Here is a 23,392-nt window from a genome sequence, read left to right as displayed (position 1 = left end):
AAAGCTGAAATAAGTGTAACTTAGAAAATATATTAGGTAGAAGTTAGGAAGAACATGTGCTTTTAAGAAGATCTCAAAGGACTGTAGCTGATTAATTTAACTAAAAGGCCATTTGTTTGTCTATTCATCCAAAAGCTTATTGAACAATCTACTATGTGCCCAGCACTGTGCCAGGTGCTAAGTATACATGACTGAACAGAAAAGACATAGTTCCTGTCCTCATGGATTTTTATTTTATTTTATTTTTGAGACATAGTCTCTCTCTCTGTTGCCCAGGCTGGTGTGACCTCAGCTCACTGCAACCTCCATATCCTGGGTTCAAGCGATTCTCCCTGCCTCAGCTTTCCAAGTAGCTGGGATTACAGGTTCCCGCCACCATGCCCTGCTAATTTTTGTATTTTTAGTAGAGATGAGGTTTCGTCACATTGGCCAGGCTGGTCTCAAACTCCTGACCTTAAGTGATCCGCTCACCTTGGCCTCCCAAAGTGCTGGAATTACAGGCGTGAGCCACTGCACCCAGCCATCCTCATGAATTTTAAAGTCCACTTGGCTTATAAAAACTTAATGCTTCTAGTATGAAAGAGGTGACGGAGAAGAGGAAAAAAAAACAACAAAGAAGACAAGCACATTGCAGGCAAATAAATTACAAAAGGGGCAGGAGAAAAGGAAGCATCAGAGAAGGAAACATACCTGAGAGGAAAACAAATGGAAACTTGAATTTGTACTATAGTACCATTTTTTTAAAAAGTACAATTTAAGGATAAGGTTCTTCAAGGGGATTTAGTTGCCGAAGTACCAATAAGGTCTCATAAAGTAATTTGATGGGATAAATCCTTAAAATATTATCAGAAGCAGAATTAAAAAAAACATCTTTTTCTTTCTTTTAGCTGAGACACTTTCTGGTAGCCCTGGAGTCTATTTTGCAAGTTCACCTCCTGGGATTACCACATCCTTTAGATGGCAGTTATGTGAAGCAAGATAAACAATCACAAAACAGTCCAGGAAATAGCACTGAAGGAACATAATACACACTCACAATGAAGTGTTTGGAATGATGATAGATTATGAGTAAAAATCTGTGAGTAAGTTGGAAAGGGACTAGTTCCTTTTAATGGGAACCCACCACTTTGCTGGAAATCAACTTGAGAAATTATCAGCAGAAATATCTGGCAGGGCATTTATTCAGCAGTTGTTGGATTTAACCTTTTCCTCAAGTTTCTACTTGGCAGGGGAATCTTAGTAAAGTACCCTCAACTTCAGAACTCCGAATAACTGGAGAAGCCAAGAGGATAGATAATAGTTCATGAACATTCTGGAGAGAAGCCTGGTTATTGTTCTGTCAATAATGACAAGCACAGTAGGTGGAACTGTGGCCCTTCAAAAAGATGTATTCACATCACAATCCATGGAAGGAATGAATATTACCATCTATGGTCACATGCTTGATTAAATTAAAGGTCCCAAGACAAGGAGGTTATCCCAGATTATCCAGGTGGGCCTTCAATGTGACCATAAGTGTCCTTAAGAGACAGACAGAGACACACAGAGGAAAAGGCAATGTGAAGACAGGTGAGACTGCAGTGATGTGGCTACAAATCCAGGAAGCCCCTCTGGAAGCTGGGAGGGAGGCATGAACAGATTCTCCCTCAGAGCCTCTAAAAAAAACCAACCCTGACAACACCTTGATTTCGGACTTCAAGCCTCCAGAATTGTGAGAGAATAAAGTTTTGTTGTTTTAAGCCATTAGGTTTGTGGTAATTTGTTACAGAAGACTCAAGAAACTAAAGAACAACCAAAGCTAGGTTGAGGGAGAGCATGGCGCTGGGTGTGGTTTTGTGGGGTTGCCAGCCCAGTGTGTGACAGTACTGAGCAGTGAGTGCAGCCTGACTTAGCTACTTGCCACTTGCCTTGACAGCCCATGACTATGTGGCATGGCAGTCCCACGCCAGCTCCATACTTGCATGTCTCTTTCCCTGACTGCAGGAGCCTGTGGCATGCTACAGTGCTCAAAGATGCTCTCTAGGATTTTGTCTCCTTCATGCTCTCCCTTCCACACCCTCTTCCCTTAGTCTGGTCCCCTGAGTTTTGCTCCAGCTCTTCTTCTGGCCCCTCTGGATCTATCTGTGGCCTGTCTTTGGAGGTTGCTCATATTACCCATGGCTCTCTACCTGCAGACCACCAGTATTCCCTCCTCTCCCCTGTGCCCTGCCTGGATTCAATGCACTGGGCTCCAGCAGGTCCAAAATGATATTTTATGCCTGGGGCAGTAATTAGTGACAATAATAACAGAGCAGAGGAATCTGGGAGGGGAGTCACTATTGTTACTTTCTACCCACTTTGGTGAGTGTACTGAGACCAGCTTTTTTTTTTTGAGACGGAGTTTTGCTCTTTTTACCCAGGCTGGAGTGCAATGGCACGATCTCGGCTCACCGCAACCTCCGCCTCCTGGGTTCAGGCAATTCTCCTGCCTCAGCCTCCTGAGACCAGCTTTTGGTATCAAAAATTCAGGCTTCAGATAGACCCATACAAAAGAGCAAAGTCTTCATACCTGCTTTCCCCCAGAGTTTGATACCTCATAGTATACTGAAGATTTCTTCCTACCCCAAGCCTTGGTGTGTTTATCAGGACTCACTTTTACTAGTCAAAGTGTGAAGATTAAAAATCATTCTGATCCTCCTTGGAATCCTCACCAATTCATTTTTCTCTCTCTTCTCCTCCAATAAGTTTCTTGACCTCTGAGGACAGTGGTCATGACTTATTATAATCATTACTTGCTACAGTTATTTGGTGTGTGTTCACAAACACATGATGAAGAAATCTCTTTCCTAAGAGAAATGAAGGGATGAGAGATACGAGACATATCAGATATGTGGCTGTGTGTTATTACTCTTACCTCATTCGATCCTGGCAGAAACACATCAACTGTGGTGGCTTTTGGTTCTGTAACTGGATGAACCAACAATGCGCTCCCTAAGCAATGGAGAGGAAATAAAGTTGAGTATCATTATTACAGCTCTAAAAATTTCCTTTCCCTTTAGTTGAGTGCTAGCTATCATGGTGTTATGGACCACCCGACTGTGAACTTCAGAGAGGCAGAGACTGAGTTGAACCAATGATTTGTCAGAGATGCAATGACAGAAAGAGGGCAGGCACTCAAAGAGGTGAGCTCAAAAAGGTCATCACCCATCATTACTGTACTTTGGGTATACTGAGATTATAGGAAGGGACTCTGACAGAGTCCATTGGTCTCATTTTGTATCTATCTGCTAGTGTGTCAGTAGTCAAAGTACCATTGCTCCTTTCTAAGTGCTTCATTGTTTGCTGTGAGTGACGCTGATGATGGGGAGCCCACAACTATTATCCAAAAGTGTGGTCAGTGTGGATGCTCAGAATCTCTTGCTTAGACGGGTATCATCAGAGAGGCTGTAGTTTTCTTTTTCTGTTTTTTTTTTTTTTTTTAGAGACAGGAGACAGGGTCTTACTCTATTGCCCAGGCAGAAGTGCAGCAGTACAATCATAGCTTACTGCAGCCTCTAATTCCTGGGCTCAAATAATCCTCCAGCCTCAGCCTCTGAGTAGCTAGGACTATACGTACACGCCCACCATGATAATTTTTTATTTTTTTGTAGAGACAGGGTCTTGCTATATTGCACAAGCTAGCTAGCCTCAAACTCCTAACTTTAAGCGATCTTCTTGCACTCGGCCTCTCGCAGTGTTGGGATTACAGGCATCAGCCACCACGCCTAGCCTCTAGTTTTCTTAAAGGCAATTTGGATTATCAACTTTGATTTGACCTTGGAGCAACACATAGGTAAAATTCACCCGTTTACTAATTTGCTCTTTTATTCAATAAATACTTATTTTGAGTGCCTACTGCATGCAGGCACCATGGTAGGCTCTGGGGACATAGAGGCCAATAAGATAAGCATGGCTCCTGACCTTATGGAGTTTACAGTTAGTGAAAACATATATTAAAAAATAATTGCAAATTAATTAGAATTAAGACAAATACCAAAAGAGGCAAAATTACAAAATGGAATGAAAGTTACATAAGAGGGACTAACGTTGACTAGGTAGAATTAGGTATAAGGAAACAAGGAGTGGTCAGGGAATTATCTCCAAGGCAGTGACTATTAAACTGAGACCTAATGATGAGTGGAGACTTAAAGAACTCAGAAATGGGGCTGGGCACAGTAGCTCAATCCTGTAATCCCAGCAATTTGGGAGGACGAGGTGGGTGGATCGCCTGAGCTCAGGTGTTTGAGATCAGCCTGGGCAGCAAGGTGAAATCCTATCTCTACTAAAAATACTCAGAAATGAGATTCACCATTTGGGGAACAGTATATTTAGCCTGGCTTCTTGAGCCCCATTACTAAGTTGATAAACTTCCATGTTCTGGATTTGATAGTTAATCTTTGTTAAAGAAGAGGTCAACCAAATAAAAACCCTATTATTATATCTGGTTCTTTACTATCACCACCTGGGCTGTTTTATCTACTTCCCTTCCCCATAGTAATCTTAGGCTTAGAGGATTGAATCCAGAACAAGAATCCTAAATGACATCCACAAATAGGATAGATTTGACATTAGCAAGAACAATATTATGATAAATGCTACATCATAACAGAATGAAGTATTATGCATTAAAAGTCTTGGTGAAGGTGTTTCCTTTATTTTTATTTTTTTGCTTTCTAGGGATTTTTTGAGTGTTCCTATATTAGAAAATATAATAAAAACATAATTATGTTTTTCATGACTATAATTAATCAAAAAATGCTCACCCAGCATGTATTCATCTTCCATATCAAAAGTCTTTAGTTCATTGGGGAACTCTACCCACAGAGGCCTTGGGAAATAAAAAAAAATTCTTGTTTTAACATTATAGATGTCTTATTGCAATCAATCACTCATACTTTAAGGGTTTTTTGTTTTGTTTTGTTTTGAGATGGATCTCGCTCCGTCACCCAAGCTAGAGTGCAGCAGTGGTGCAATCTGGGCTCACTGCAGCCTCCATCTCCTGGGTTCAACCGATTCTCCTGCTTCAGCCTCCTGAGGGATTAGAGATCATCTATTATAGATCTTCTAATCCCAAGTAGCTGGGATTACAGGCACACACCACATACCTGGCAAATTTGTGTATTTTTAGAGACGGGGTTTCACCATGTTGAACAGGCTAGTCTCGAACTCCTGACCTCAGGTGACCTGCCCATCTCGGCCTCCCAAAGTGCTGGGATTACAGGTGTAAGCCTCCATGCCCGGCCTAGTTTTAGTTTTATAACTGTTCAAAGGAAATGGGAAAGTGCCAAAGAGCCAAGATTCTTTTTCATATGATTCAAGCCTAAGCCTGGCAAAATAAGTTATTCTTCATGAGAAGATATTTATCGGTTAAATACTGAATGAATTTTGTTACAAAGCCACTTTCTTTTTCTTTGAAATATCTCTATTCTGTCTCCTGTCAAATATTCACATTTTAGTCATAAAGCAGTAGGGGATCTAGTTTTTGTCTTCTGTGTCCCCAACAGCCAGCACCCTGTTCACTATGGCTGCTCGATAAGCTGACTGAAACTTGATTAAACATGTAGATTTTCTTCATCTTTCTCTTGAAATCACTGTAATTACTGCATTCTTTAATCACTGAGATCTTCTATTACAGATTGGTTCCTGGGGTCCCTGAATGGATAAAGCTTTTTTACCTCATAACAGGTTGGGAAGCCACGTGTGCATGGTAGAACAGAGAATACCAATATGGCAGGAGGCCATAGCGCTCTCTGATGGCTTCTCGGATGAGCCGGGTGTGTTCCTCCCCGAAGAGCCAGGGCTCCCGCCGCTTAGTGTTCATGGTAGCATGGCCACGGAAGAAGGGCTGGTAGGCTCCAGCCTGGTACCAACGCACTAGCAGCTCTGTCTCTGGATTCCCAATGAACCCACCTATGTCAGCTGGAAGCAAAGAAAGGCCAAGTGAGGCAACCTAGCTTTGAATAAATGAGGCACACAGGGAAATTAAGGTTTGAAGATTGACAGGAGAAAAGCATGATATATGCACTCCAAATGACAGGATAAAGTTGTGGCCTCAAATAGGGGACCTTTTACTATATAACTCAGCATGTTTGGGGATCTGACAATAGGCTTACTTTCTTGTTAAAAGGTCAGAGCCTTTATTTCAATATCAATATTCCTGTATGTTCCCAAAACTGATAACCCAGACACTGAAAAATGTATGCCTGATTAAATAACTGTGTGTGTGTGTGTGTGTGTGTGTGTGTGTGTGTGTTTTGGAGGGGGGCAGTTGGCAACTGATTTCCTTTGGAAGCAACAGCTGAACTAAGATAAAAACAGAACGGAAGAGAAGCAGATAATCAGAATTAGATGTTCCGCAGAATAGAATTCCATGTTGAGTCATTGAGTGGGATACAATACATATTCCTTGTATTGTACATGGACCAATGCCATAAAACCACATGCATCAGAAGAATGATCTTAATTTGCCTCTACTCCTACCAGAAACAAGGAGCAGCTGGAACTGCAGCCAACCTGAGCACCTTCCATATTGAGATCTCTCATCTCCAGAGAATTCTTAGGATGGAGGGAAGATAGCCCATTGGGAAATCTTATTTTAACTAAATTTATCTTTCTCAAGAGCACATCTTTTTGTTTTAGCACAGTTAAAATATGCCACTGAATTTTAAATCTGCTGAGTAGAATTTCTGTAAGACTGACTTTCCAATTTGCTAAATTCCTTGTAGTTTTATTTTTCTCACTTTCAAGAAGAAAAGATAGTTGTCAGGAAGAGAAACTTAGTTATCAAGAGCATCTAGGAAGGAAGAGATAAGAGGATGAGGGCATGAAGCACTCTGGATCCCTTTCTGACAACTTGATTTCATGTCCTCAACACAGACCAGACAGAAACAGCTCTGAGGCATGCCTTTCACTCAGCTTTCTAATCCGCTCCTCATTTTCTCACATTTTCTCTTTCCCACATTTATGTGTGCCCACAACAGCTAGTGAGAAGGAATTTGTAACCAGCTTTGATGAAAACACCCTCACTTTTAATTTTCTTGCACTTCAAGCCTCAGGTAAGGACTCATCTTACCTCCACAAAAAGAGATCCCAGTAATGCTGAGAGTGAGTAACATTGGGATAGAAATTTTCAGGTAGCTCCATTCTGCTGTGTTGTCACCTGTCCACACGGCACCTTTGGTCATGAGTAACAATGTATTAAAATCACAAATCAACCATTGCCTTCAATTTCCTACGTAGATTCCTTATTTGTAAAAGATAACTTAATGAAAACAGATTTCTTGCCTTAAAATAAATAAATTCAAATTTTCTACAATGAAAAATATTAATTTTCTAATGTGAAGTTATTAAAATCTAGAAAACAAGTATTCTAGGAAAATATTCTGAAATTGCACTTATTTTTGAAGTACAGTTTAGGTCTGATAGAGGAACCCATTAAAAAATCAACTTTTAGATATAATTTGCATATAATACATGTGCTTTTTTTTTTTTTAAGACAGTCTTGTTCTCACTCACCCAGGCTGGAGTACAGTGCTGTGATCTCAGCTCACTGCAACCTCTGCCTCCTGGGGTTCAAGTGATTCTCCTGCCTCAGCCTCCTGAGTAGCTAGTATTACAGGTGCACATCATGCATGGCTAATTTTTGCATTTTTTTTTCCAATTTTTTTTTAAAGATGGGGTTTCACCATGATGGCCAGGCAGGTCTTGAACTCTTGACCTTAGGTGATCCACCCACCTCGGCCTCCCAAAGTGTTAGGATTACAGGCATAAGCCACCACGCCTGGCCAATTTTTGCATTTTTATAGAGATGGGGTTTCACCATGTTGGCCAGGCTGGTCTCGAATTCCTAGCCTTAAGTGATCCACTTGCCTTGACTGACCAAAATACTGGAATAACAGGCATGAGCCACCATGCCCAGCCTCTTCATGTGCCTTCTTTTGTAAAGTGTCTATAGAAATCTTTTGCTCATTTAAAAAAAAAATTTAAGTTCAGGGGTACATGCACAGGTTTGTTATGCAGGTAAACTCATGTGTCACAAGAGTTTGTTCTATAGATTATTGTGTCATTTTGTTACCCTGATGTTAAGCCTAATACCTATTAGTTATTTTTCCTGATTCTCTTCCTCCTCTCACCCTCTATTCTCAGGTAGGCCCCAGTGTCTGTTGTTCCCTCTATGTGTCCACATGTTCTCATCATTTAGCTCCCACTTATAAGTGAGAGATGTGGTTTTGGTTTTCTGTTTCTTTTGCACTAGTTTGCTAAGGATAATGGCCTCCAGCTCCATCCATGTTCCTGCAAAGGGCATAATCTCATCCATATATATATATATAAATACTTTTAATAACAAAGAAAAAAGATCAAAGATCAGATCGCAGGCAAGATATCTCGTTCTTTTTCATGGCCAAATAAAAGTATTCCATGGTGTATATGTACCACATTTTCTTTATCCAGTTTACCACTGATAGGCATTTAAGTTGATTCCATGTCTTTGCTATTGTGAATAGTGCTACAGTGAACAAACACATGCATGTGTCTTTATGACAGAACAATTTATATTCCTTTGGGTATATATCTAGTAATGAAATAGCTGGGTCAAATGGTAGTTCTGTTTTTAGTTCTTTGGGGAATCACCACACTGCTTTCCAAATGGTTGAACTAATTTACACTTCTACCAGCAGTGTATAAGCATTCTCCTTTCTCTGCAACCTTGCCAGCATCTGTTATCTTTTGACTTTTTAATAATAGCCATTCTGACTGGTGTCAGAGAGCATTTCCCTGTGGTTTTGATATGCTTTTCTCTATTGATCAGTGATATTGAGCTTTTTTTAATATGGTTGTTGGCCACATATATGCCTTCTTCTGAAAAGTATCTTTTCATGTTCTTTGCCCACTTTTTAATGGGGCTATTTGCTTTTTCTTTTCTTTTTTTTTTTTTCGAGACGGAGTTTCGCTCTTGTTACCCAGGCTGGAGTGCAATGGCGCGATCTCGGCTCACCGCAACCTCCGCCTCCTGGGTTCAGGCAATTCTCCTACCTCAGCCTCCCGAGTAGCTGGGACTACAGGCACGCGCCACCACACCCAGCTAATTTTTTGTATTTTTAGTAGAGACGGAGTTTCACCTTGTTGACCAGGATGGTCTCGATCTCTTGACCTTGTGATCCACCCACCTCGGCCTCCCAAAGTACTGGGATTATAGGTGTGAGCCACAGCGCCCAGCCTGCTTTTTCTCATAAATTTGCTTAAGTTCCTTATAGATGCTAGATATTAGACCTTGGGCAGATGCATAGTTTGTAAATATTTTCTCCCATTCTGTAGGTTGTCTGTTTATTCTATTGATAGTTTCTTTTGCTGTGCAGAAGCTCTTTACTTTAATTCAATCCCGTTTGTCAATTTTTGCTTTTGTTACAATTGTTTTTGGTGTCCTCGTCATGAAATCTTTGCCTAGTCTCACATCCAGAATGGGACTACCTAGGTTGTCTTCCAGGGTTTTTGTAAAGTTTTGGGTTTTACATTTGAGTCTTTAATCCAACTTGAGTTAATTTTGTATACCGCATACAAAGTGAGTCCAGTTTTAATCTTCTGCATATGGCTTGCCAGTTGTCCCAGCACCATTTATTGAATAGGGAGTCCTTTCCCCATTGCTTGTTTTTGTCAGCTGTGTGAAAGATCATATGGTTGTAGGTGTGCAACCTTATTTCTGGGCTCTCTATTCCGTTCCACTGGTCTACATGCCTGTTTTTGTGCCAGTACCACACTGTTTTGGTTACTGCAGCCTCCTGCTTTGTTCTTTTTGCCTAGGATTGCCTTGGCTATTCAGGCTTTTTTTTTTTTTGTCTTGTTTTTTGGTTCTATATGAATTTTAAAATAGTTTTGTTCTAGTTCTGTGAAGAATGTCATTGGTAGTTTGACAGGAATAGCATTGAATCTATAAATTGCTTTGGGCAGTATGGCCATTTTAACAAATATTGATTTTTCCTATCCATAAGCATGGAATGTTTTTCCATTTGTTTGTGTCATTTCTAATTTCTTTGAGCAGTGTTTTGTAGTAGTTCTCATTGTAGAAATCTGTTACCTCTCTGGTTAGCTGTATTCTGAGGTATTTTATTCTTTTTGTGGCAATTGTGAATGGGACTATGTTCCTGATTTGGCTCTAGGCTTGACTGTTGTTGGTGTATAGAAATGTTAATGATTTTTATGCATTGATTTTGTATCCTGAGACTTTGCTGAAGTTATTAGCTTAAGGAGCTTTTGGGCTGAGACTATGGTGTTTTCTAGACACAGAGTCATGTCATCTACAAATAGAAATAGTTTGATTTCCTCTCTTTCTATCTGGATGCCTTTTATTTCTTTCTCTTGCCTTGATTGCTCTGGCCAGAACTTCCAATACCATGTTGAATAGGAGTGCTAAGAGAGGGCATCCTTGTATTGTGCTGGTTTTCAAGGGGAATGCTTCCAGTTATTACCCATTCAATATGATGTGGGCTGTGAGTTTGTCAAATATGGCTCTTATTATTTTGAGGTATGTTCCTTCAATACCTACTTTGTTGAGAGTTTTTAACATGAAGGGATGAGATGAATTTTATTGAAAGCTTTTTCTGCATCTATTGAGATGATCATGTGGTTTTTGTCTTTAGCTCTGTTTAGGTGATGGATCACATTAATTGACTTGGGTATGTTAAACCAACCTTGCATTCCAGGGATAAAGCCTTCTTGATTATGGTGGATAAGCTTTTTGATGTGCTGCTGAATTCAGTCTGCCAGTATTTTGTTGAGGATTTTTGCATCAATATTCATCCAGGATATTAGCTTGAAATTTTCTCTTTTTTTGTGTCACTGTCAGGTTTTGGCATCAGGATGATACTGGCATCATAGAGTGAGTTAGGAGAAGTCCCTCCTTCTCAGTTTTTTGAAATAGTGTCTGTAGAAATGCTATCAGCTATCCTTTGTACATCTCATAGAATCTGGCTGTGAATCTGTCTGGGGTCTGTTTAGCTGGTAGGCTATTTACTACTGATTCAATTTTGGAACTTGTTATCCGTCTTTTCAGGGATTCAATTTCTTCTGGGTTCAGTCTTAGGAGGATGTATATGTCCAGGAATTTATCCCTTTCTCTTAGATTATCTCCTTTGTAATTTCTAATTGTGTTTATTTGCATCTCCTCTCTTTTCTTCTTTATTATCTAGCTAGAAGTCTATCTATTTTGTTAATTTTTTTTTTTTTTTTTTTTCAGAAAACCAACTCTTAAAAGTAGGTTGTTGGCTGGGCACGGTGGCTCATGCCTGTAATCCCAGCACTTTGGGAGACCGAGGCAGGTGGATCACGAGGTCAAGAGATCGAGACCATCCTGGTCAACATGGTGAAATCCCGTCTCTACTAAAAATACAAAAAATTAGCTGGGCATGGTGGCGCGTGCCTGTAATCCCAGCTACTCAGGAGGCTGAGGCAGGAGAATTGCCTGAACCCAGGAGGCGGAGGTTGCGGTGAGCCGAGATCACGCCATTGCACTCCAGCCTGGGTAACGAGAGCAAAATTCCATCTCAAAAAAAAAAAAAAAAGTAGGTTGTTTTTTAAAGTAGGTTGTCTTTCTTCTTATTACTGAGTTGAAAAAGTTCTTTATATATTCTGGACACAAGTATTTTAACAGATATGTATGTATATTTCAAATATTTTTTCCTCAGTCTGTGACTTGCCATTTCATTTTCTTACCAATGTCTTTGAAAGGGCAGATATTTCTAAATTCTGATGAAGTCTAACTTGTCATTTTTTTCTTTAATGATTCATGCTTTTTGTGTTCTATCTAAAAAATCTTTGTATATTTCAAAGCCATAAAGATTTTCTCCTGGCCAGGTACAGTGGCTCAGGCCTATAATCCCAGCACTTTGGAGGCCAAGGCGGGTGGATCACCTGAGGTTGGGAGTTCAAGACCAGCCTAACCAACATGGTGAAAACCTGTGGTAAAAATACAAAAGTTAGCCGGGCATGGTGGTGGGCACCTGTAATCTCAGCTACTCAGGAGGCTGAGGCAGGAGAATTGCTTCAACCTGGAAGGTGGAGGTTGCAGTGAGCCAAGATGGTACCACTGCATTCCAGCCTGGATAACAGAGCAAGACTCCATCTCAAGAAGAAAAAAAAAGATTTTATTCTATGGTTTTTTTCCAGACATTTAATTGCTTGTATTTTCAGCTTTTAAAATGAGTTAATTTTTGAGTTTAATTTTGAATATGGTATGAGGTAGGGGTGTAGTTTCATTTTCTCCCTCCACATATATCCATTTGTTTCACAACTATTTACTGAAAAAAATTTATAATTTCTCCATTAAATTGCCTTGGAAACTTTGTTGCAAAGCAGTTAATCACATATGTGTTAGATACACTGGATTTCCTACTCTATTCCACTGATCTATATACCTATTTCCTTCCACCTCCACCACCTCCTGCTCCCCAAAGAAAACCCTGTAAAATCTGAGAGAAGAGTTACAGTCCATATACGGGAGACATAAAAACAGTAGCAATAACAATAATTAACATTTATTGAACCTATACTGAACCAGGTGTTATGCTGAATAGTTTGCCGGTATTATCCTACTTAATCACAACAATCCTATCAGATAAACACTATTATAAACTCCATTTTATAGATGAGGGAAGTATAGCAAGAAATGGATACACAATCTACCCAGAGTTACACAGTTATTAAGTGGTAGAGTCAGGATTTGAGCTCAGGCACTCTGACGAAGACAGTGTTCTTGTTCTTGTTTACTGCATAGTTGCTGAGGGTTTGTGATGAGAGATTATATCTCACCAAAGAGAGCCATAAAAGGGAAAATCTTATTTTACTAAATATATACTACTCCTGGCCAGGTGCAGTGGCTCATGCCTGTAATCCTAGCACTTTGGGAGGCTGAGGGGGGTAGATCATGAGGTCAGGAGATAGAGACCATCCTGGCCAACATGGTGAAACCCCGCCTCTACTAAAAATACAAAAAAATTAGCTGGGTATGGTGGTGCATGCCTGTAGTCCCAGCTACTCAGGAGGCTGAGGCAGGAGAATTGCTTGAACCCAGGAGGCAGAGATTGCAGTTAGCCGAGATCGCTCCACTGCACTACAGCCTGGATAACAGTGTGAGACTCCGTCTCAAAATATATATATATATATATATATATATATATACACATACACATATACTACTCCTGAAGCATTTTTGTCTATCTTCTACCAAAATAATTTTGGTAGCTATTTTTGCTTTAATCTTTCATAGAAATTTTAGGATGCCCTACGGCCAAGGAAAAATAATTCTTTTTTTTTTTTTTTGAGACGTTCTTTCACTCTATGGCCCAGGCTGGAGTGCAGTGGTACAATCTTAGCTCACTGCAATTTCCATCTCCCAGGTTCAAGCAATTCTCCTGCCTCAGCCTCCTGAATAGTTGGAACTACAGGAACATGCCACTATGCCTGGCTTATTTTTGTATTTTTAGCACAGATGGGGTTTTACCATGTTGCCCAGGTTGGTCTTGAACTCCTAACCTCGAGTGAACTGCCCACCTCCCTCGGCTTCTCAAAGTGCTGGGATTACAGGCATGAGCCACTGCTCCCCAAAAAATATATATATATAAATATTTTTTCTTTCTTTCTTTTTTTTTTTTTTTGATACGGAGTCTCACTCTTTTTGCCCAGGCTGAAGTGCAATGGCACAATCTCGGCTCACTGCAACCTCTGACTCACGGGTTCAAGCGATTTCTGGCCTCAGTCTCCCTAGTAGCTGGGATTACAGGTGCGCGCTACCACGCCCAGCTTTTTTTATTTTTTATTTTTTTGCATTTTTAGTAGAGATGAGGTTTCACCATGTTGATCAGGCTGGTCTTGAACTCCTGACCTTAGGTGATCCACCCGCCTCGGCCTTCCAAAGTGCTGGGATTACAGGTGTGAGCCACCGAGGCTGTTCCAAAAAAAAATATTTTCGAGGGATTTTTCTTTTAAAAAAATATTCTAATTTTTCTTTGACTTCAAGTGAGATATATACATATCTACATAATGATTTTGAAACCCTTATGAAGACATTCTCATCAAGAAACAAAGCTCACATTAACATGCAGATATTTTCATGTCTCATACTGTTGTTTGGTCAGAAGCTCTCTATGGCTATTGGTTGTAGCATATGACTTAACAAAGTAGTGTTTCCTATAATGTTTTACTACACAGTGAAGCAAAGCTGATAGTTTCACATGGAGTACTGCAGGTTAAGCAGTGGACCAACATAAGAGATCAATAATAACCTAATATTCAAATATTCTGTTAAGTTTTTTTAACTGTTGATGGTAAATGTTTTCATTAAAAATACTTTTTTGTGATTAAAAATGATACTTGTAGACAATTTGTAAAATAAAGATAGGTAAAAGAATAAAATGAAAATCACTCATAATCACCAAGTTATTATATTTTCTTATGTTTAACTGTCTGCCTATCTACCTACTTACTGACTTAAATTACTACCTTACATTTATTTTTTATACAACTGAGATAATAAGAAATAAGACTTGATGTCTGACAGATCAGTAAGGTGACTATAGTTAGCCTTGATTGTGCACTTCAAAAAAACTAAGAGAATTAATTTAAATGTTCCTACCATAAGGAAAATATACATATTTAAGGTGACAAATATCCCAATTACTCTGATTATATGAATATATCAAATTATCACACATACCCTGAAAATATGTGCCTATAATACATATCAATAAAAAAATAGGATAATATTATAAACAGGCATTCCTTTTTTATTTATCATGATATCACAAACATTTTCTCATGCAATTAAAACTACCATTTAAAATAGCCTCATGAAAAGAAAAAAGAAAAAAATTTTAAATACATAAATAGCCTCACGATAATCTATCATATTACTATACCATACTTTTATAACTATACCCTTATTGTTATATATTTAGATTTTCTTTCTTACTTTTGTTTCAATGACTACTGCTGTGTTGAATACCTCTGTACATGAATCTTTGCCTGAGATTGTAATGTTCTGGCCTTTTCCAGAATGCCACAGGGCCTGGTTTTCAGGGTTGGAGTGGGAGGCTTAATAATGTCCACAGTATGTTAAGGGCTCTCAGTTGTTTATGCAAGGCCAGGGGACTTAAAATAGCCTTCCTGCCACACGGTGGTGAAGTTGAACCAGATCTGCATTAGCTGGTAAAGTGCATCCAGTTATAGATGACTCTGACCACATGCAACAGCCAGGTCTATTTTAAGCCATATTGCTAAGTGGAACAGGTGGTTAATGGAATGTGTTAGAGGTGTTATCTCCTTGGATTTGATAAATCAAAGAGATAGGATCAAAGATGACTATCCCAGCAAACTGAATACTTTGAAGTCACTCTCCCAACAACTAAGTGGCCATTTCTTTAGTGGGAAACAAGTATCAAATGACTAAAATTTGTTTATTCTGTCTTATAGGACAAAAAGTATACATCAAGGCACACCATGGTCTACAATCAAAGGCCTGGTCAATGGCTATTGAAAAGGAAGCCATCAGCTGAGTGTGGTGGCTCACACCTGTAATCCCAACACTTTGGGAGGCCAAGGCAGGCAGATTGCTTGATTGCAAGGGTTTGAGACCAGCCTGAACAACATGGCGAAACCCTGTCTCTACCAAAAAATACATATACATATATAAATTAGCTGGGCATGGTGGTGTGCACCTGTAATCCCAGCTACTCATGAGGCATAGGTGGGAGGAGTGCTTGAGCCCAGGTGGTTGATGCTGCAGCGAGCAGTGACTGCACCACTGCACTCCAGCCTGGGCAACAAAGTGAGACTCTGTCTCAGACAAACAAATGAAAAAAAAAAAAAGAATGAAAACGAAGGCATCAACACAGTAACATTACATTCTATAAAAGGTTAAAAAAAACCCAAGTTGCTAACATGTTTTTAAGTCTAATATGAGCCATTCCTTACCATACTTTTGTGATCCAGCAAAGAAAGAACGTGTAAGAACAAAGGGTCTCTCCTTCCCTTTAGATCGTTGTATCAGTCCTTCTGCAGTAGCCATTTGCTGTAACACCAAACAAGACAAATTTGAAAGAGATGATTGGATTTGTACAGACATCCCCAATAAGCTATCTAAAATACAAAAAGCAAACAGCAGGCAGGAGTGTGAAATGGAAAATATTAAAATAAATCCATAAAATAATTTTTGTGGCATAATGAGACTACTCCAAATTCTCCTATTAAAAGAATGGAGGGCCGGGCACAGTGGCTCAAGCCTGTAATCCTAGCACTTTGGGAGGCCGAGGTGGGTGGATCACCTGAGGTCAGCAGTTCAAGACCAGCCTGGCCATTATGGTGAAACCCCATCTTTAAAAAAATAATAAAATAAAAAATAAAAGAATGGAAAACTTTCTTTGGTTAACAATAGCAATGAAACAATAATAAATAATCAGCTAGCATTTCTCTGGTGCTTACTATTGCTAGGCACTTAATACAACTTTCTGATATAGTCTACATAACAACCTCTGAGACAGATGGTTTTCATTAGTAGGAAAAACTGAGATTCAGAGAGGTTAAATGACTGGTCCTGACCTAAATAAGAAAGCTCACTAACTAAAGCAGTCTATAGTTATTGCAACAGGCTGTTAAAGATGCAAACACATTACTATCTGAAAACTGTGCTTATATTTAGCCAGCAGCTCCCATTGGAAAATACCAATAGGCAAGAAGGCCATAGGAATATGGTCACAATTTGAAAATAACAAAGAACCATGGGTATACATGATAGCAAGTGTCTGCCAAGTCTTTAGGATGCAGTTGGTAAATGAAAGGTAATTTTATCACCTTTATTGAGAAAACTAAGTACTTAAGGAAGAAGGCTTTACATTTTTAAAGTATACTTATTCAAATTATATATCTGTGTTCTAAATCTTGCTCCTCCAGTGTGACTATGAGACTTGCTGTATTTAGATATTTGTGAAATCTTAAAACACTTGTTTTAATTACCTTCATTCACATATTTATACACTGCTTGCATCAATAAAAGTTTGAGCCAGTGACTGCCACTTATTAATGGCTACTATCAAGGCACAGGTTTTTATGTTATAATTAATTTCATAATATTTAAAAGTTCATCCAGTTCATCATGAAAAGAAAAAAAGCAAAGGGAGAAATAATAAAAAGTCTTGTATTGGCTATTACCTAAGACTCATTGCAGTTGTCAGAAAAGACACACAAAAAGAAATGAACAGTAGAGCACAGCTATGATTTTAAGAAGCAAATGACTTTTAGCCAAAAGGCAGGTCACATAAGCCCAGTTCTTTCTGGATGTCTTACGTGATAAAAACCATAGATGTTGTGGAGTTCTCTGTGCTCCCAATTGCCATAATGAATGACATTCTTCTGCATGGTTTGTTCTGGCCCTCTAAAGACAGAGGGCTCATTCATGTCATTCCAAAGGAAGAGGATGTCCGTAGATCCCTAGAAAGTAAACCTTGGTCATAATGACACTCCTACATTGATGATATCTATATAATAGCTGTCACCATTCCACTTTCGTACCTTATTTTTAAAATTATGTTTATTATCTATGCTCTGTCCTCTGCTTCACTGCTAGAGTATAAGTTCCACAAGGCATGACATTTTGTGTTTTGTTCATTAATAAACCCCAAACATCTAAAATAGAATAGCACCTGGCTCATAGAAAGATCTCAACAAATATTTGCTGATGAATAAAGAATGCTGCCCTGTGTTGTCTGTGAAATATATATTGCCTGGCAAGTTCATTCCAAGACCTCCTGGCAGGACCCCTACGGGAAAGGTTGTGAATGTTCACACTTAGGCTCTTTCTCATGCATCATATGCCACGACTCTTAACTAAGGGCAACTATAGCTGAACATGACAAGATTCTATTTTCTCTCTAATACTTTGAAAGACTTGACAGCCAATATACCTGTTTGTTAACATGATCTATAGTTTGTATTCTACACAGAATTGTTCAATTTAAGAGTAGGAAGGGACAGTTGAGTCATCTAGTTAACACGGCATTGCAGAATCCCTGGTCTTTTCTAGAATCCCTGATCTTTCAGCATTTGACTGAATAGCTAAAAAGACAGGGAGTCCCTCAGGCAGCTCATTCCACTATTTTCCAGAAGTCCTGCTCCTTGTAACACTCCCCTCTCAGAGCCTACCTAGCTTGCCTTCTAGGACTCCATGGAATACATCTGTCACCTCGCCCACATGAAAGTCTTTCAAATGCCTGGGGATGGCTTACTTGTCTTCTTTTGACTCTTTTTTCTCGATTTCTAAAATGTACACTTCTATGAACAAGTGTGTATTATTTCCAAATATTTAACTACCTTATCTTTCCATTAGTACCATCTAAGGCAGGGATTGGGAAACATTTTTGGTAAAGGTCCAAATACTAAATATTTTCAACTTTGCAGGTCATGAGGTCTCTTTTTCAATTATTCAACGCTGCCATAGTAATACGAAAGCAGCCACAAATAACAGGGAAATGAATAGGCATGGCCAGATTTGGCCCAAGGCCCTGTACTAAGTTGTTTACTAGCACCCTAATACTTGATGCCCAGAAACTAAAGTTTAGTATTTAAAAGCTGGGCTTGGGAGACAAACAGATCTGAGTTCAAATTTTGGTTCCATCATTAACTAGATGCATGACCTTGGCAAGTTTTTTAAATTTTCTGTCTCAATTTCTTAATCTATGGGGTTAGATTTTTAGTTATAGTTCCAATTTTAGAGGGTTATTATGAAGACAAATGGTTTGATGCACATCAAGTCCTTAGCACAGTGCTTGGCATGTAGCAAGTATTCAACTTGCATTAGATATCATCATCATCATCACTGCCATCATCAATATCATCATAATTGGTTGAAAACAGTTCTCCAGATATGGCCTCTCCAGTTTTCCCTGTGATTCTTATCAGATTGTTTAAAAATTGTACTTCACTTTTAATGACAAATATGTTGTAAGATATTTTCACATATATCATCATATTTAAATAACAGTTATGGAATATAATTTTATATAAAAATATATATAGCAATTTGAAAATATAATAAATCACTTTGATATATCATACAGTCTATTATAATAGAGGTCAAATCACAGCTTTTGTGCATTTGGTAATGCATATGGCACCTCTCCCAGCACCCCCAGAGTCTGCAATATGGTGGCCATACTTTCCTTTTAATACAAGCATTAAATATCAAAGCTACTGAATGAAAATGAATGGTTCTATTCAATCACTTTTTCTGCTTCTTTCACTCTTTCAAGTAACTAGAAAAGAGCAAAGGAATAAAAACCAACCTGATACACAGGGAAAGCAAAAAGACTTGAATACCACTCTCTGACCTTGGGATTGGTGAAATCCAGGTAAGAGGAGAGACCTGTGGAGGCAGAACAATAGGCAGCCTATTAGGAACCGTGGCCCTCACAGTAAGATGCGTTATAAAGTAGATATCTGATGTGAGAGCTGGGAAATAGGCACCTTACATAAACATAAAAGTTGGCTGACAGAGGAGTGGTCTGTTGAGAAGTGCATAAAGGCAATGCTGGGCCCCAGTGACAATCACTAGACCTTTCAACACCAGAGGCCCAGGGGAATGTACAAGCATCACGATGGAGCCTGTCCTCACTGATGGCCTAAGATAGCCCAAGTAAGGATGGCAAATATTCTTCAGTGATCTCTTGATTCTTAAAGAGAACAGAGAAGTGTGTTCAAGTGGTATAAGGGAAAAAAAGAAAGGCACAGAGTTTCTCTACAGTACATGGATTTATAATAGAGTGCTATGATATGTGGTGATTTTCCTTTTGTCCTTGGGGACTTTCTACCAAGGCTTTAAATTAATAATTTTTAATAACTTTTGAAATGAAGAATCCATAGTCACCAGGGTGGCTGAGGTCACTCATGTAAGGCTGGGAAGCCAAAACTATGGGTTAAAAGGGTGAAGAGCAATCACAAGGAGAGAGCTTGAAGGATCCTCTTTTTTTCTTTCTCCTTCCTCCTCCTCTTTTCTCATTCCCCAAATTTTTATCTCTATTTGGTTATAAAAAAAGCATGCCACTGAGGTTTGGTTGTTTATTTTTCATTCACTCATTCAATTATTGATAAATACACAAAACTACAGTACCAGGTGTTATGAAAGATGCAAAAGAAGGCAATACTCTCTCTTCCTTAAATTAGATTCTTAAAATGTAGCTAGAGGAGTAAGAGACATCTACAAGGGAGCAGATAGATGATCATGCACCCTTCTTAATTGGGATTGAACAAGTGGAAATAATAAGTGTATAAAGTGATTTCATACCAGGCCAGCACACCCCTTCAAAGTCTTCCCCTTCCTGATTCTTCACAAAGAAGCCCTGATCTTTGGCCTTCACATATACTGAGTAGTCAGGATCAATCTTGATGTGGGGATCACTGATGACCACAAGCTGTCAGGACATAAAGGTTTAGAGGTCTCATCAGTTTTATGTAAGACAAGTGTTCAATTATATGTTTTCACCATAGTTTGGGGGTTCAATTTTTACAAACAACTACAACTAGTATTGAAATATTTCAGACACAAAAATAAAAACAAAAAAGAGAAATATTTCAGATACCAGTAAACCCCTATAACCCTTCATGTGCTTATGAGAGGTTCAGTTAATATCAAAAGCAAGCCAATGTTGGCCAGGTACAGGAGCTCACACCTGTAATCCCAGCACATTGGGAGGCCAAGGTGGGAGGATTGCTTAAGGCCAGGAGTTTGAGACCAGCCTGGGCAACATAGTTGAACCCCATCTCTATAAAAAAATTTAAAAATTAGTTGGGTGTGATGGTATCCACCTGCGGACCCAGCTACTCAGGAGGCTAAGGCGGGAGGATTGTTTGAGCCAGGGAGGTCACTGCTGCGGTGAGCCATGATCATGTCACTGAAATCTAACCTGGGTGACAGAGCAAGACCCCATCTCTAAAAAAGATAAAAACAAAAAAACAAAAAAACAAAACAGGCCAATGCTCTTTCATAATTATTGCTGCCTAACCAATACATGTTCTTTAAATAGCATTGATTAAGTCTCTATCTATCCATGATGCTGGGTGCTGGATATTATACACAGAGAACTAAGTTGGCAGGGTACCTGCTCCCTGGACATTTAGATGCTCAGATAACATTGATATAAATAAACATTAAAGAAACCAAGAGAATAACACATTAAAAACAAAGTCCCCAAGCCCAGTGGTGGAGGCATATTAGGAAGGAGATTTGAGAAAAGCTATAAGCCACAGCGTTGTAACTCTAGCATCTCTCCCTGCCTTTCTAATACCATACATACATACATATTCACACTTCTACCAGTCTAGGACCTCAAAAAATACTTTATTTGGCTAGAGTACCATCTAATTGTCTTTCCTCATCTCTATTCTGATCTGTCCTCAATACTAAAGTTTAATTCTTCATTGCTCAAAAATTTTCTTAAATTTTTGTTTGTTTTTTGAGACAGTCTCACTCCGTTGCCCAGGCTGGAGTGCAGTGGTGCAATCTAAGATCACTGCGACCTCTGCCTCCTGGGTTCAAGTGTTTCTCCTGCCTCAGCTTCCTGAGTAGCAGGGATTATAGGTGCCCACCACCATGCCCAGCTAATTTTTTTTTTTTTGTATTTTTAGTGGAGATGGGGTTTCACCATGTTGGCCAGGCTGAGTTTGAACACCTGACCTCAGGTGATCCCCCCACCCTGGCCTCCCAAAGTGCTGTGATTACAGGCATGAGCCACCATGCCCAGCCTAAATTTTTAAACTGGTAAAATACACATAACAAAAAATTTACCATCTTAACCATTTTTAAGTGTGCAGTTTAGTACTGTTAAGTATGTACATTCACAATGTTGTACTCAATCTCCAGAACTCTCTCATGTTACAAAACTAAAACTAAACCTCTATACCCATTAAATAATGATTTCTCATTCCCTCCTCCTAGCCCCAGCAAACACTATTCTATAATACTTTCTGTCTTTATGAATCTGACTACTCTAATTACTTTAAATTAGTGGAATCATACAGTGTTTGCCTTTTTGTAACTGGCTTATTTTACTTAGCATATATCATCAAGGTTCATCCATGCCGTAGTATCTATTAGAATTTCCTTCCTTTTAAAGGCCGAATAACATTCTGTTGAATATATATACCACATTTTGTTTACATATTCATCTTTTAACAGAGCTGCAACCCAAGCAACTTCGGCTGCTTTGACCTTTTGGCTACTGTGACTAATGCTGCTATAAACATGGGTGTATACGTATGTGTTTGGGTTCCTGCTTCCAATTCCTTTGGGTATATTAAGCGGAACTGCTGGATCATATAGTAATTCTATTTTTAAATTTTTGAGGAACTGTCATACTGTTTTCCATAACAGCTGCACCATTTTGCCTTCCTATCAACAGTACACAAGGATTGCAATTTCTCTGTATCCTTGCCAACACCTGCTTTTTTTTTTTAATAGCCATCATCTTAATGATGTAAAATGGTATTTCATTGTGGTCTTTGTTTGCATTTCCCTAATGATTAGTGGTATTGAGCATCTTTTCTTGTGCTCATTGGCTATTTGTGTATCTTATTTGGAGAGATATCTATTCAAGTTCTTTGCCCATTCTCCGTTTTTTTGTTGTTAAATTGAAGGAGTTTATTATGTATTCTGGATTACTAACCCCTAATTCAAAAACTTGTAATGTCTTCAAATGTATACAAAGCAGATTACAAAAAGGTTCCAACCTTTCTGGTCAGATCCTCTACTACTAGAACCCGCATATGCCTTGCTCTCCTGTCAAACTTGCCTGTATACTGCTTTCCAAACACGCCTAATGCTCCTTCCTCTGGCTGCACTGCCCTCTTCTCTCTCCCAGCTTACCCATTAGTTAGGGATATCCTTTAGGGCTCATCTAAAATGCATTTCTAGGCCAGGCATGGAGGCTCATGCCTTTAACTCCAGCACTTTGGAGGGCTGAGTTGGATGGATCACTTGAGGTCAGGAGTTCAAGACCGGCCCAGCCAACATGGTGAAACTCTATCTCTACTAAAAATATAAAAATTAGCTGGGTATGGTGGTGCACGCCTGTAATTCTAGCTACTCAGGAGGCCGAAGCAGGAGAACTGTATGAACCCAGGAGGTAGAGGATGCAGTGAGCCAAGACTGCGCTACAGTACTCCAGCCTGGGCGACAGAGTGAGACTCCACCTTGGAAAAAACAAATAAATAAATAAAATAAAATGCATCTCTGGAACCAAGCCCTGCTTAAGTCTTGAGGATACAATCTTCTCTTTCTTGGCCTGTCCCCTACCCTGACCTTTCTTTGGCCCTCATGTTACTTCCCTGTTTTGTGGTTGGA

General features: G+C 39.2%; 1 protein-coding gene across 12 annotated transcripts in view; it reads right to left on the bottom strand.

Moving 5' to 3' along the window:
- LOC105710001 (neutral alpha-glucosidase C) overlaps positions 1–23,392 on the bottom strand; it is a 161,668-nt gene that overhangs the window by 84,279 nt on the left and 53,997 nt on the right. For all 12 annotated transcript variants that reach the window (XR_010338604.1, XR_010338608.1, XR_010338605.1 and 9 more), the window contains exons 12-19: positions 20,339–20,465; positions 19,341–19,420; positions 17,347–17,490; positions 15,979–16,075; positions 7,091–7,192; positions 5,694–5,937; positions 4,782–4,846; positions 2,894–2,970 (exon numbers count right to left, since the gene is read on the bottom strand). Coding sequence is in view for 7 of the 12 variants with exons in the window: in XM_064365934.1 (XP_064222004.1) it covers positions 2,894–2,970; positions 4,782–4,846; positions 5,694–5,937; positions 7,091–7,192; positions 15,979–16,075; positions 17,347–17,490; positions 19,341–19,420; positions 20,339–20,465 (936 nt within the window). In the remaining 5 variants the exon portion in view is untranslated. The remainder of the gene's footprint in view (positions 1–2,893; positions 2,971–4,781; positions 4,847–5,693; positions 5,938–7,090; positions 7,193–15,978; positions 16,076–17,346; positions 17,491–19,340; positions 19,421–20,338; positions 20,466–23,392) is intronic.

Source organism: Aotus nancymaae, unplaced genomic scaffold, assembly GCF_030222135.1.
Source record: "Aotus nancymaae isolate 86718 unplaced genomic scaffold, 86718_ANA_hifiasm-v0.15.2.pri h1tg000062l, whole genome shotgun sequence".
Taxonomy (NCBI): Eukaryota; Metazoa; Chordata; class Mammalia; order Primates; family Aotidae; genus Aotus; species Aotus nancymaae.
The sequence above is the reverse complement of the archived record's forward strand: the minus strand, read 5'-3'. Positions and strand labels throughout refer to the sequence as shown.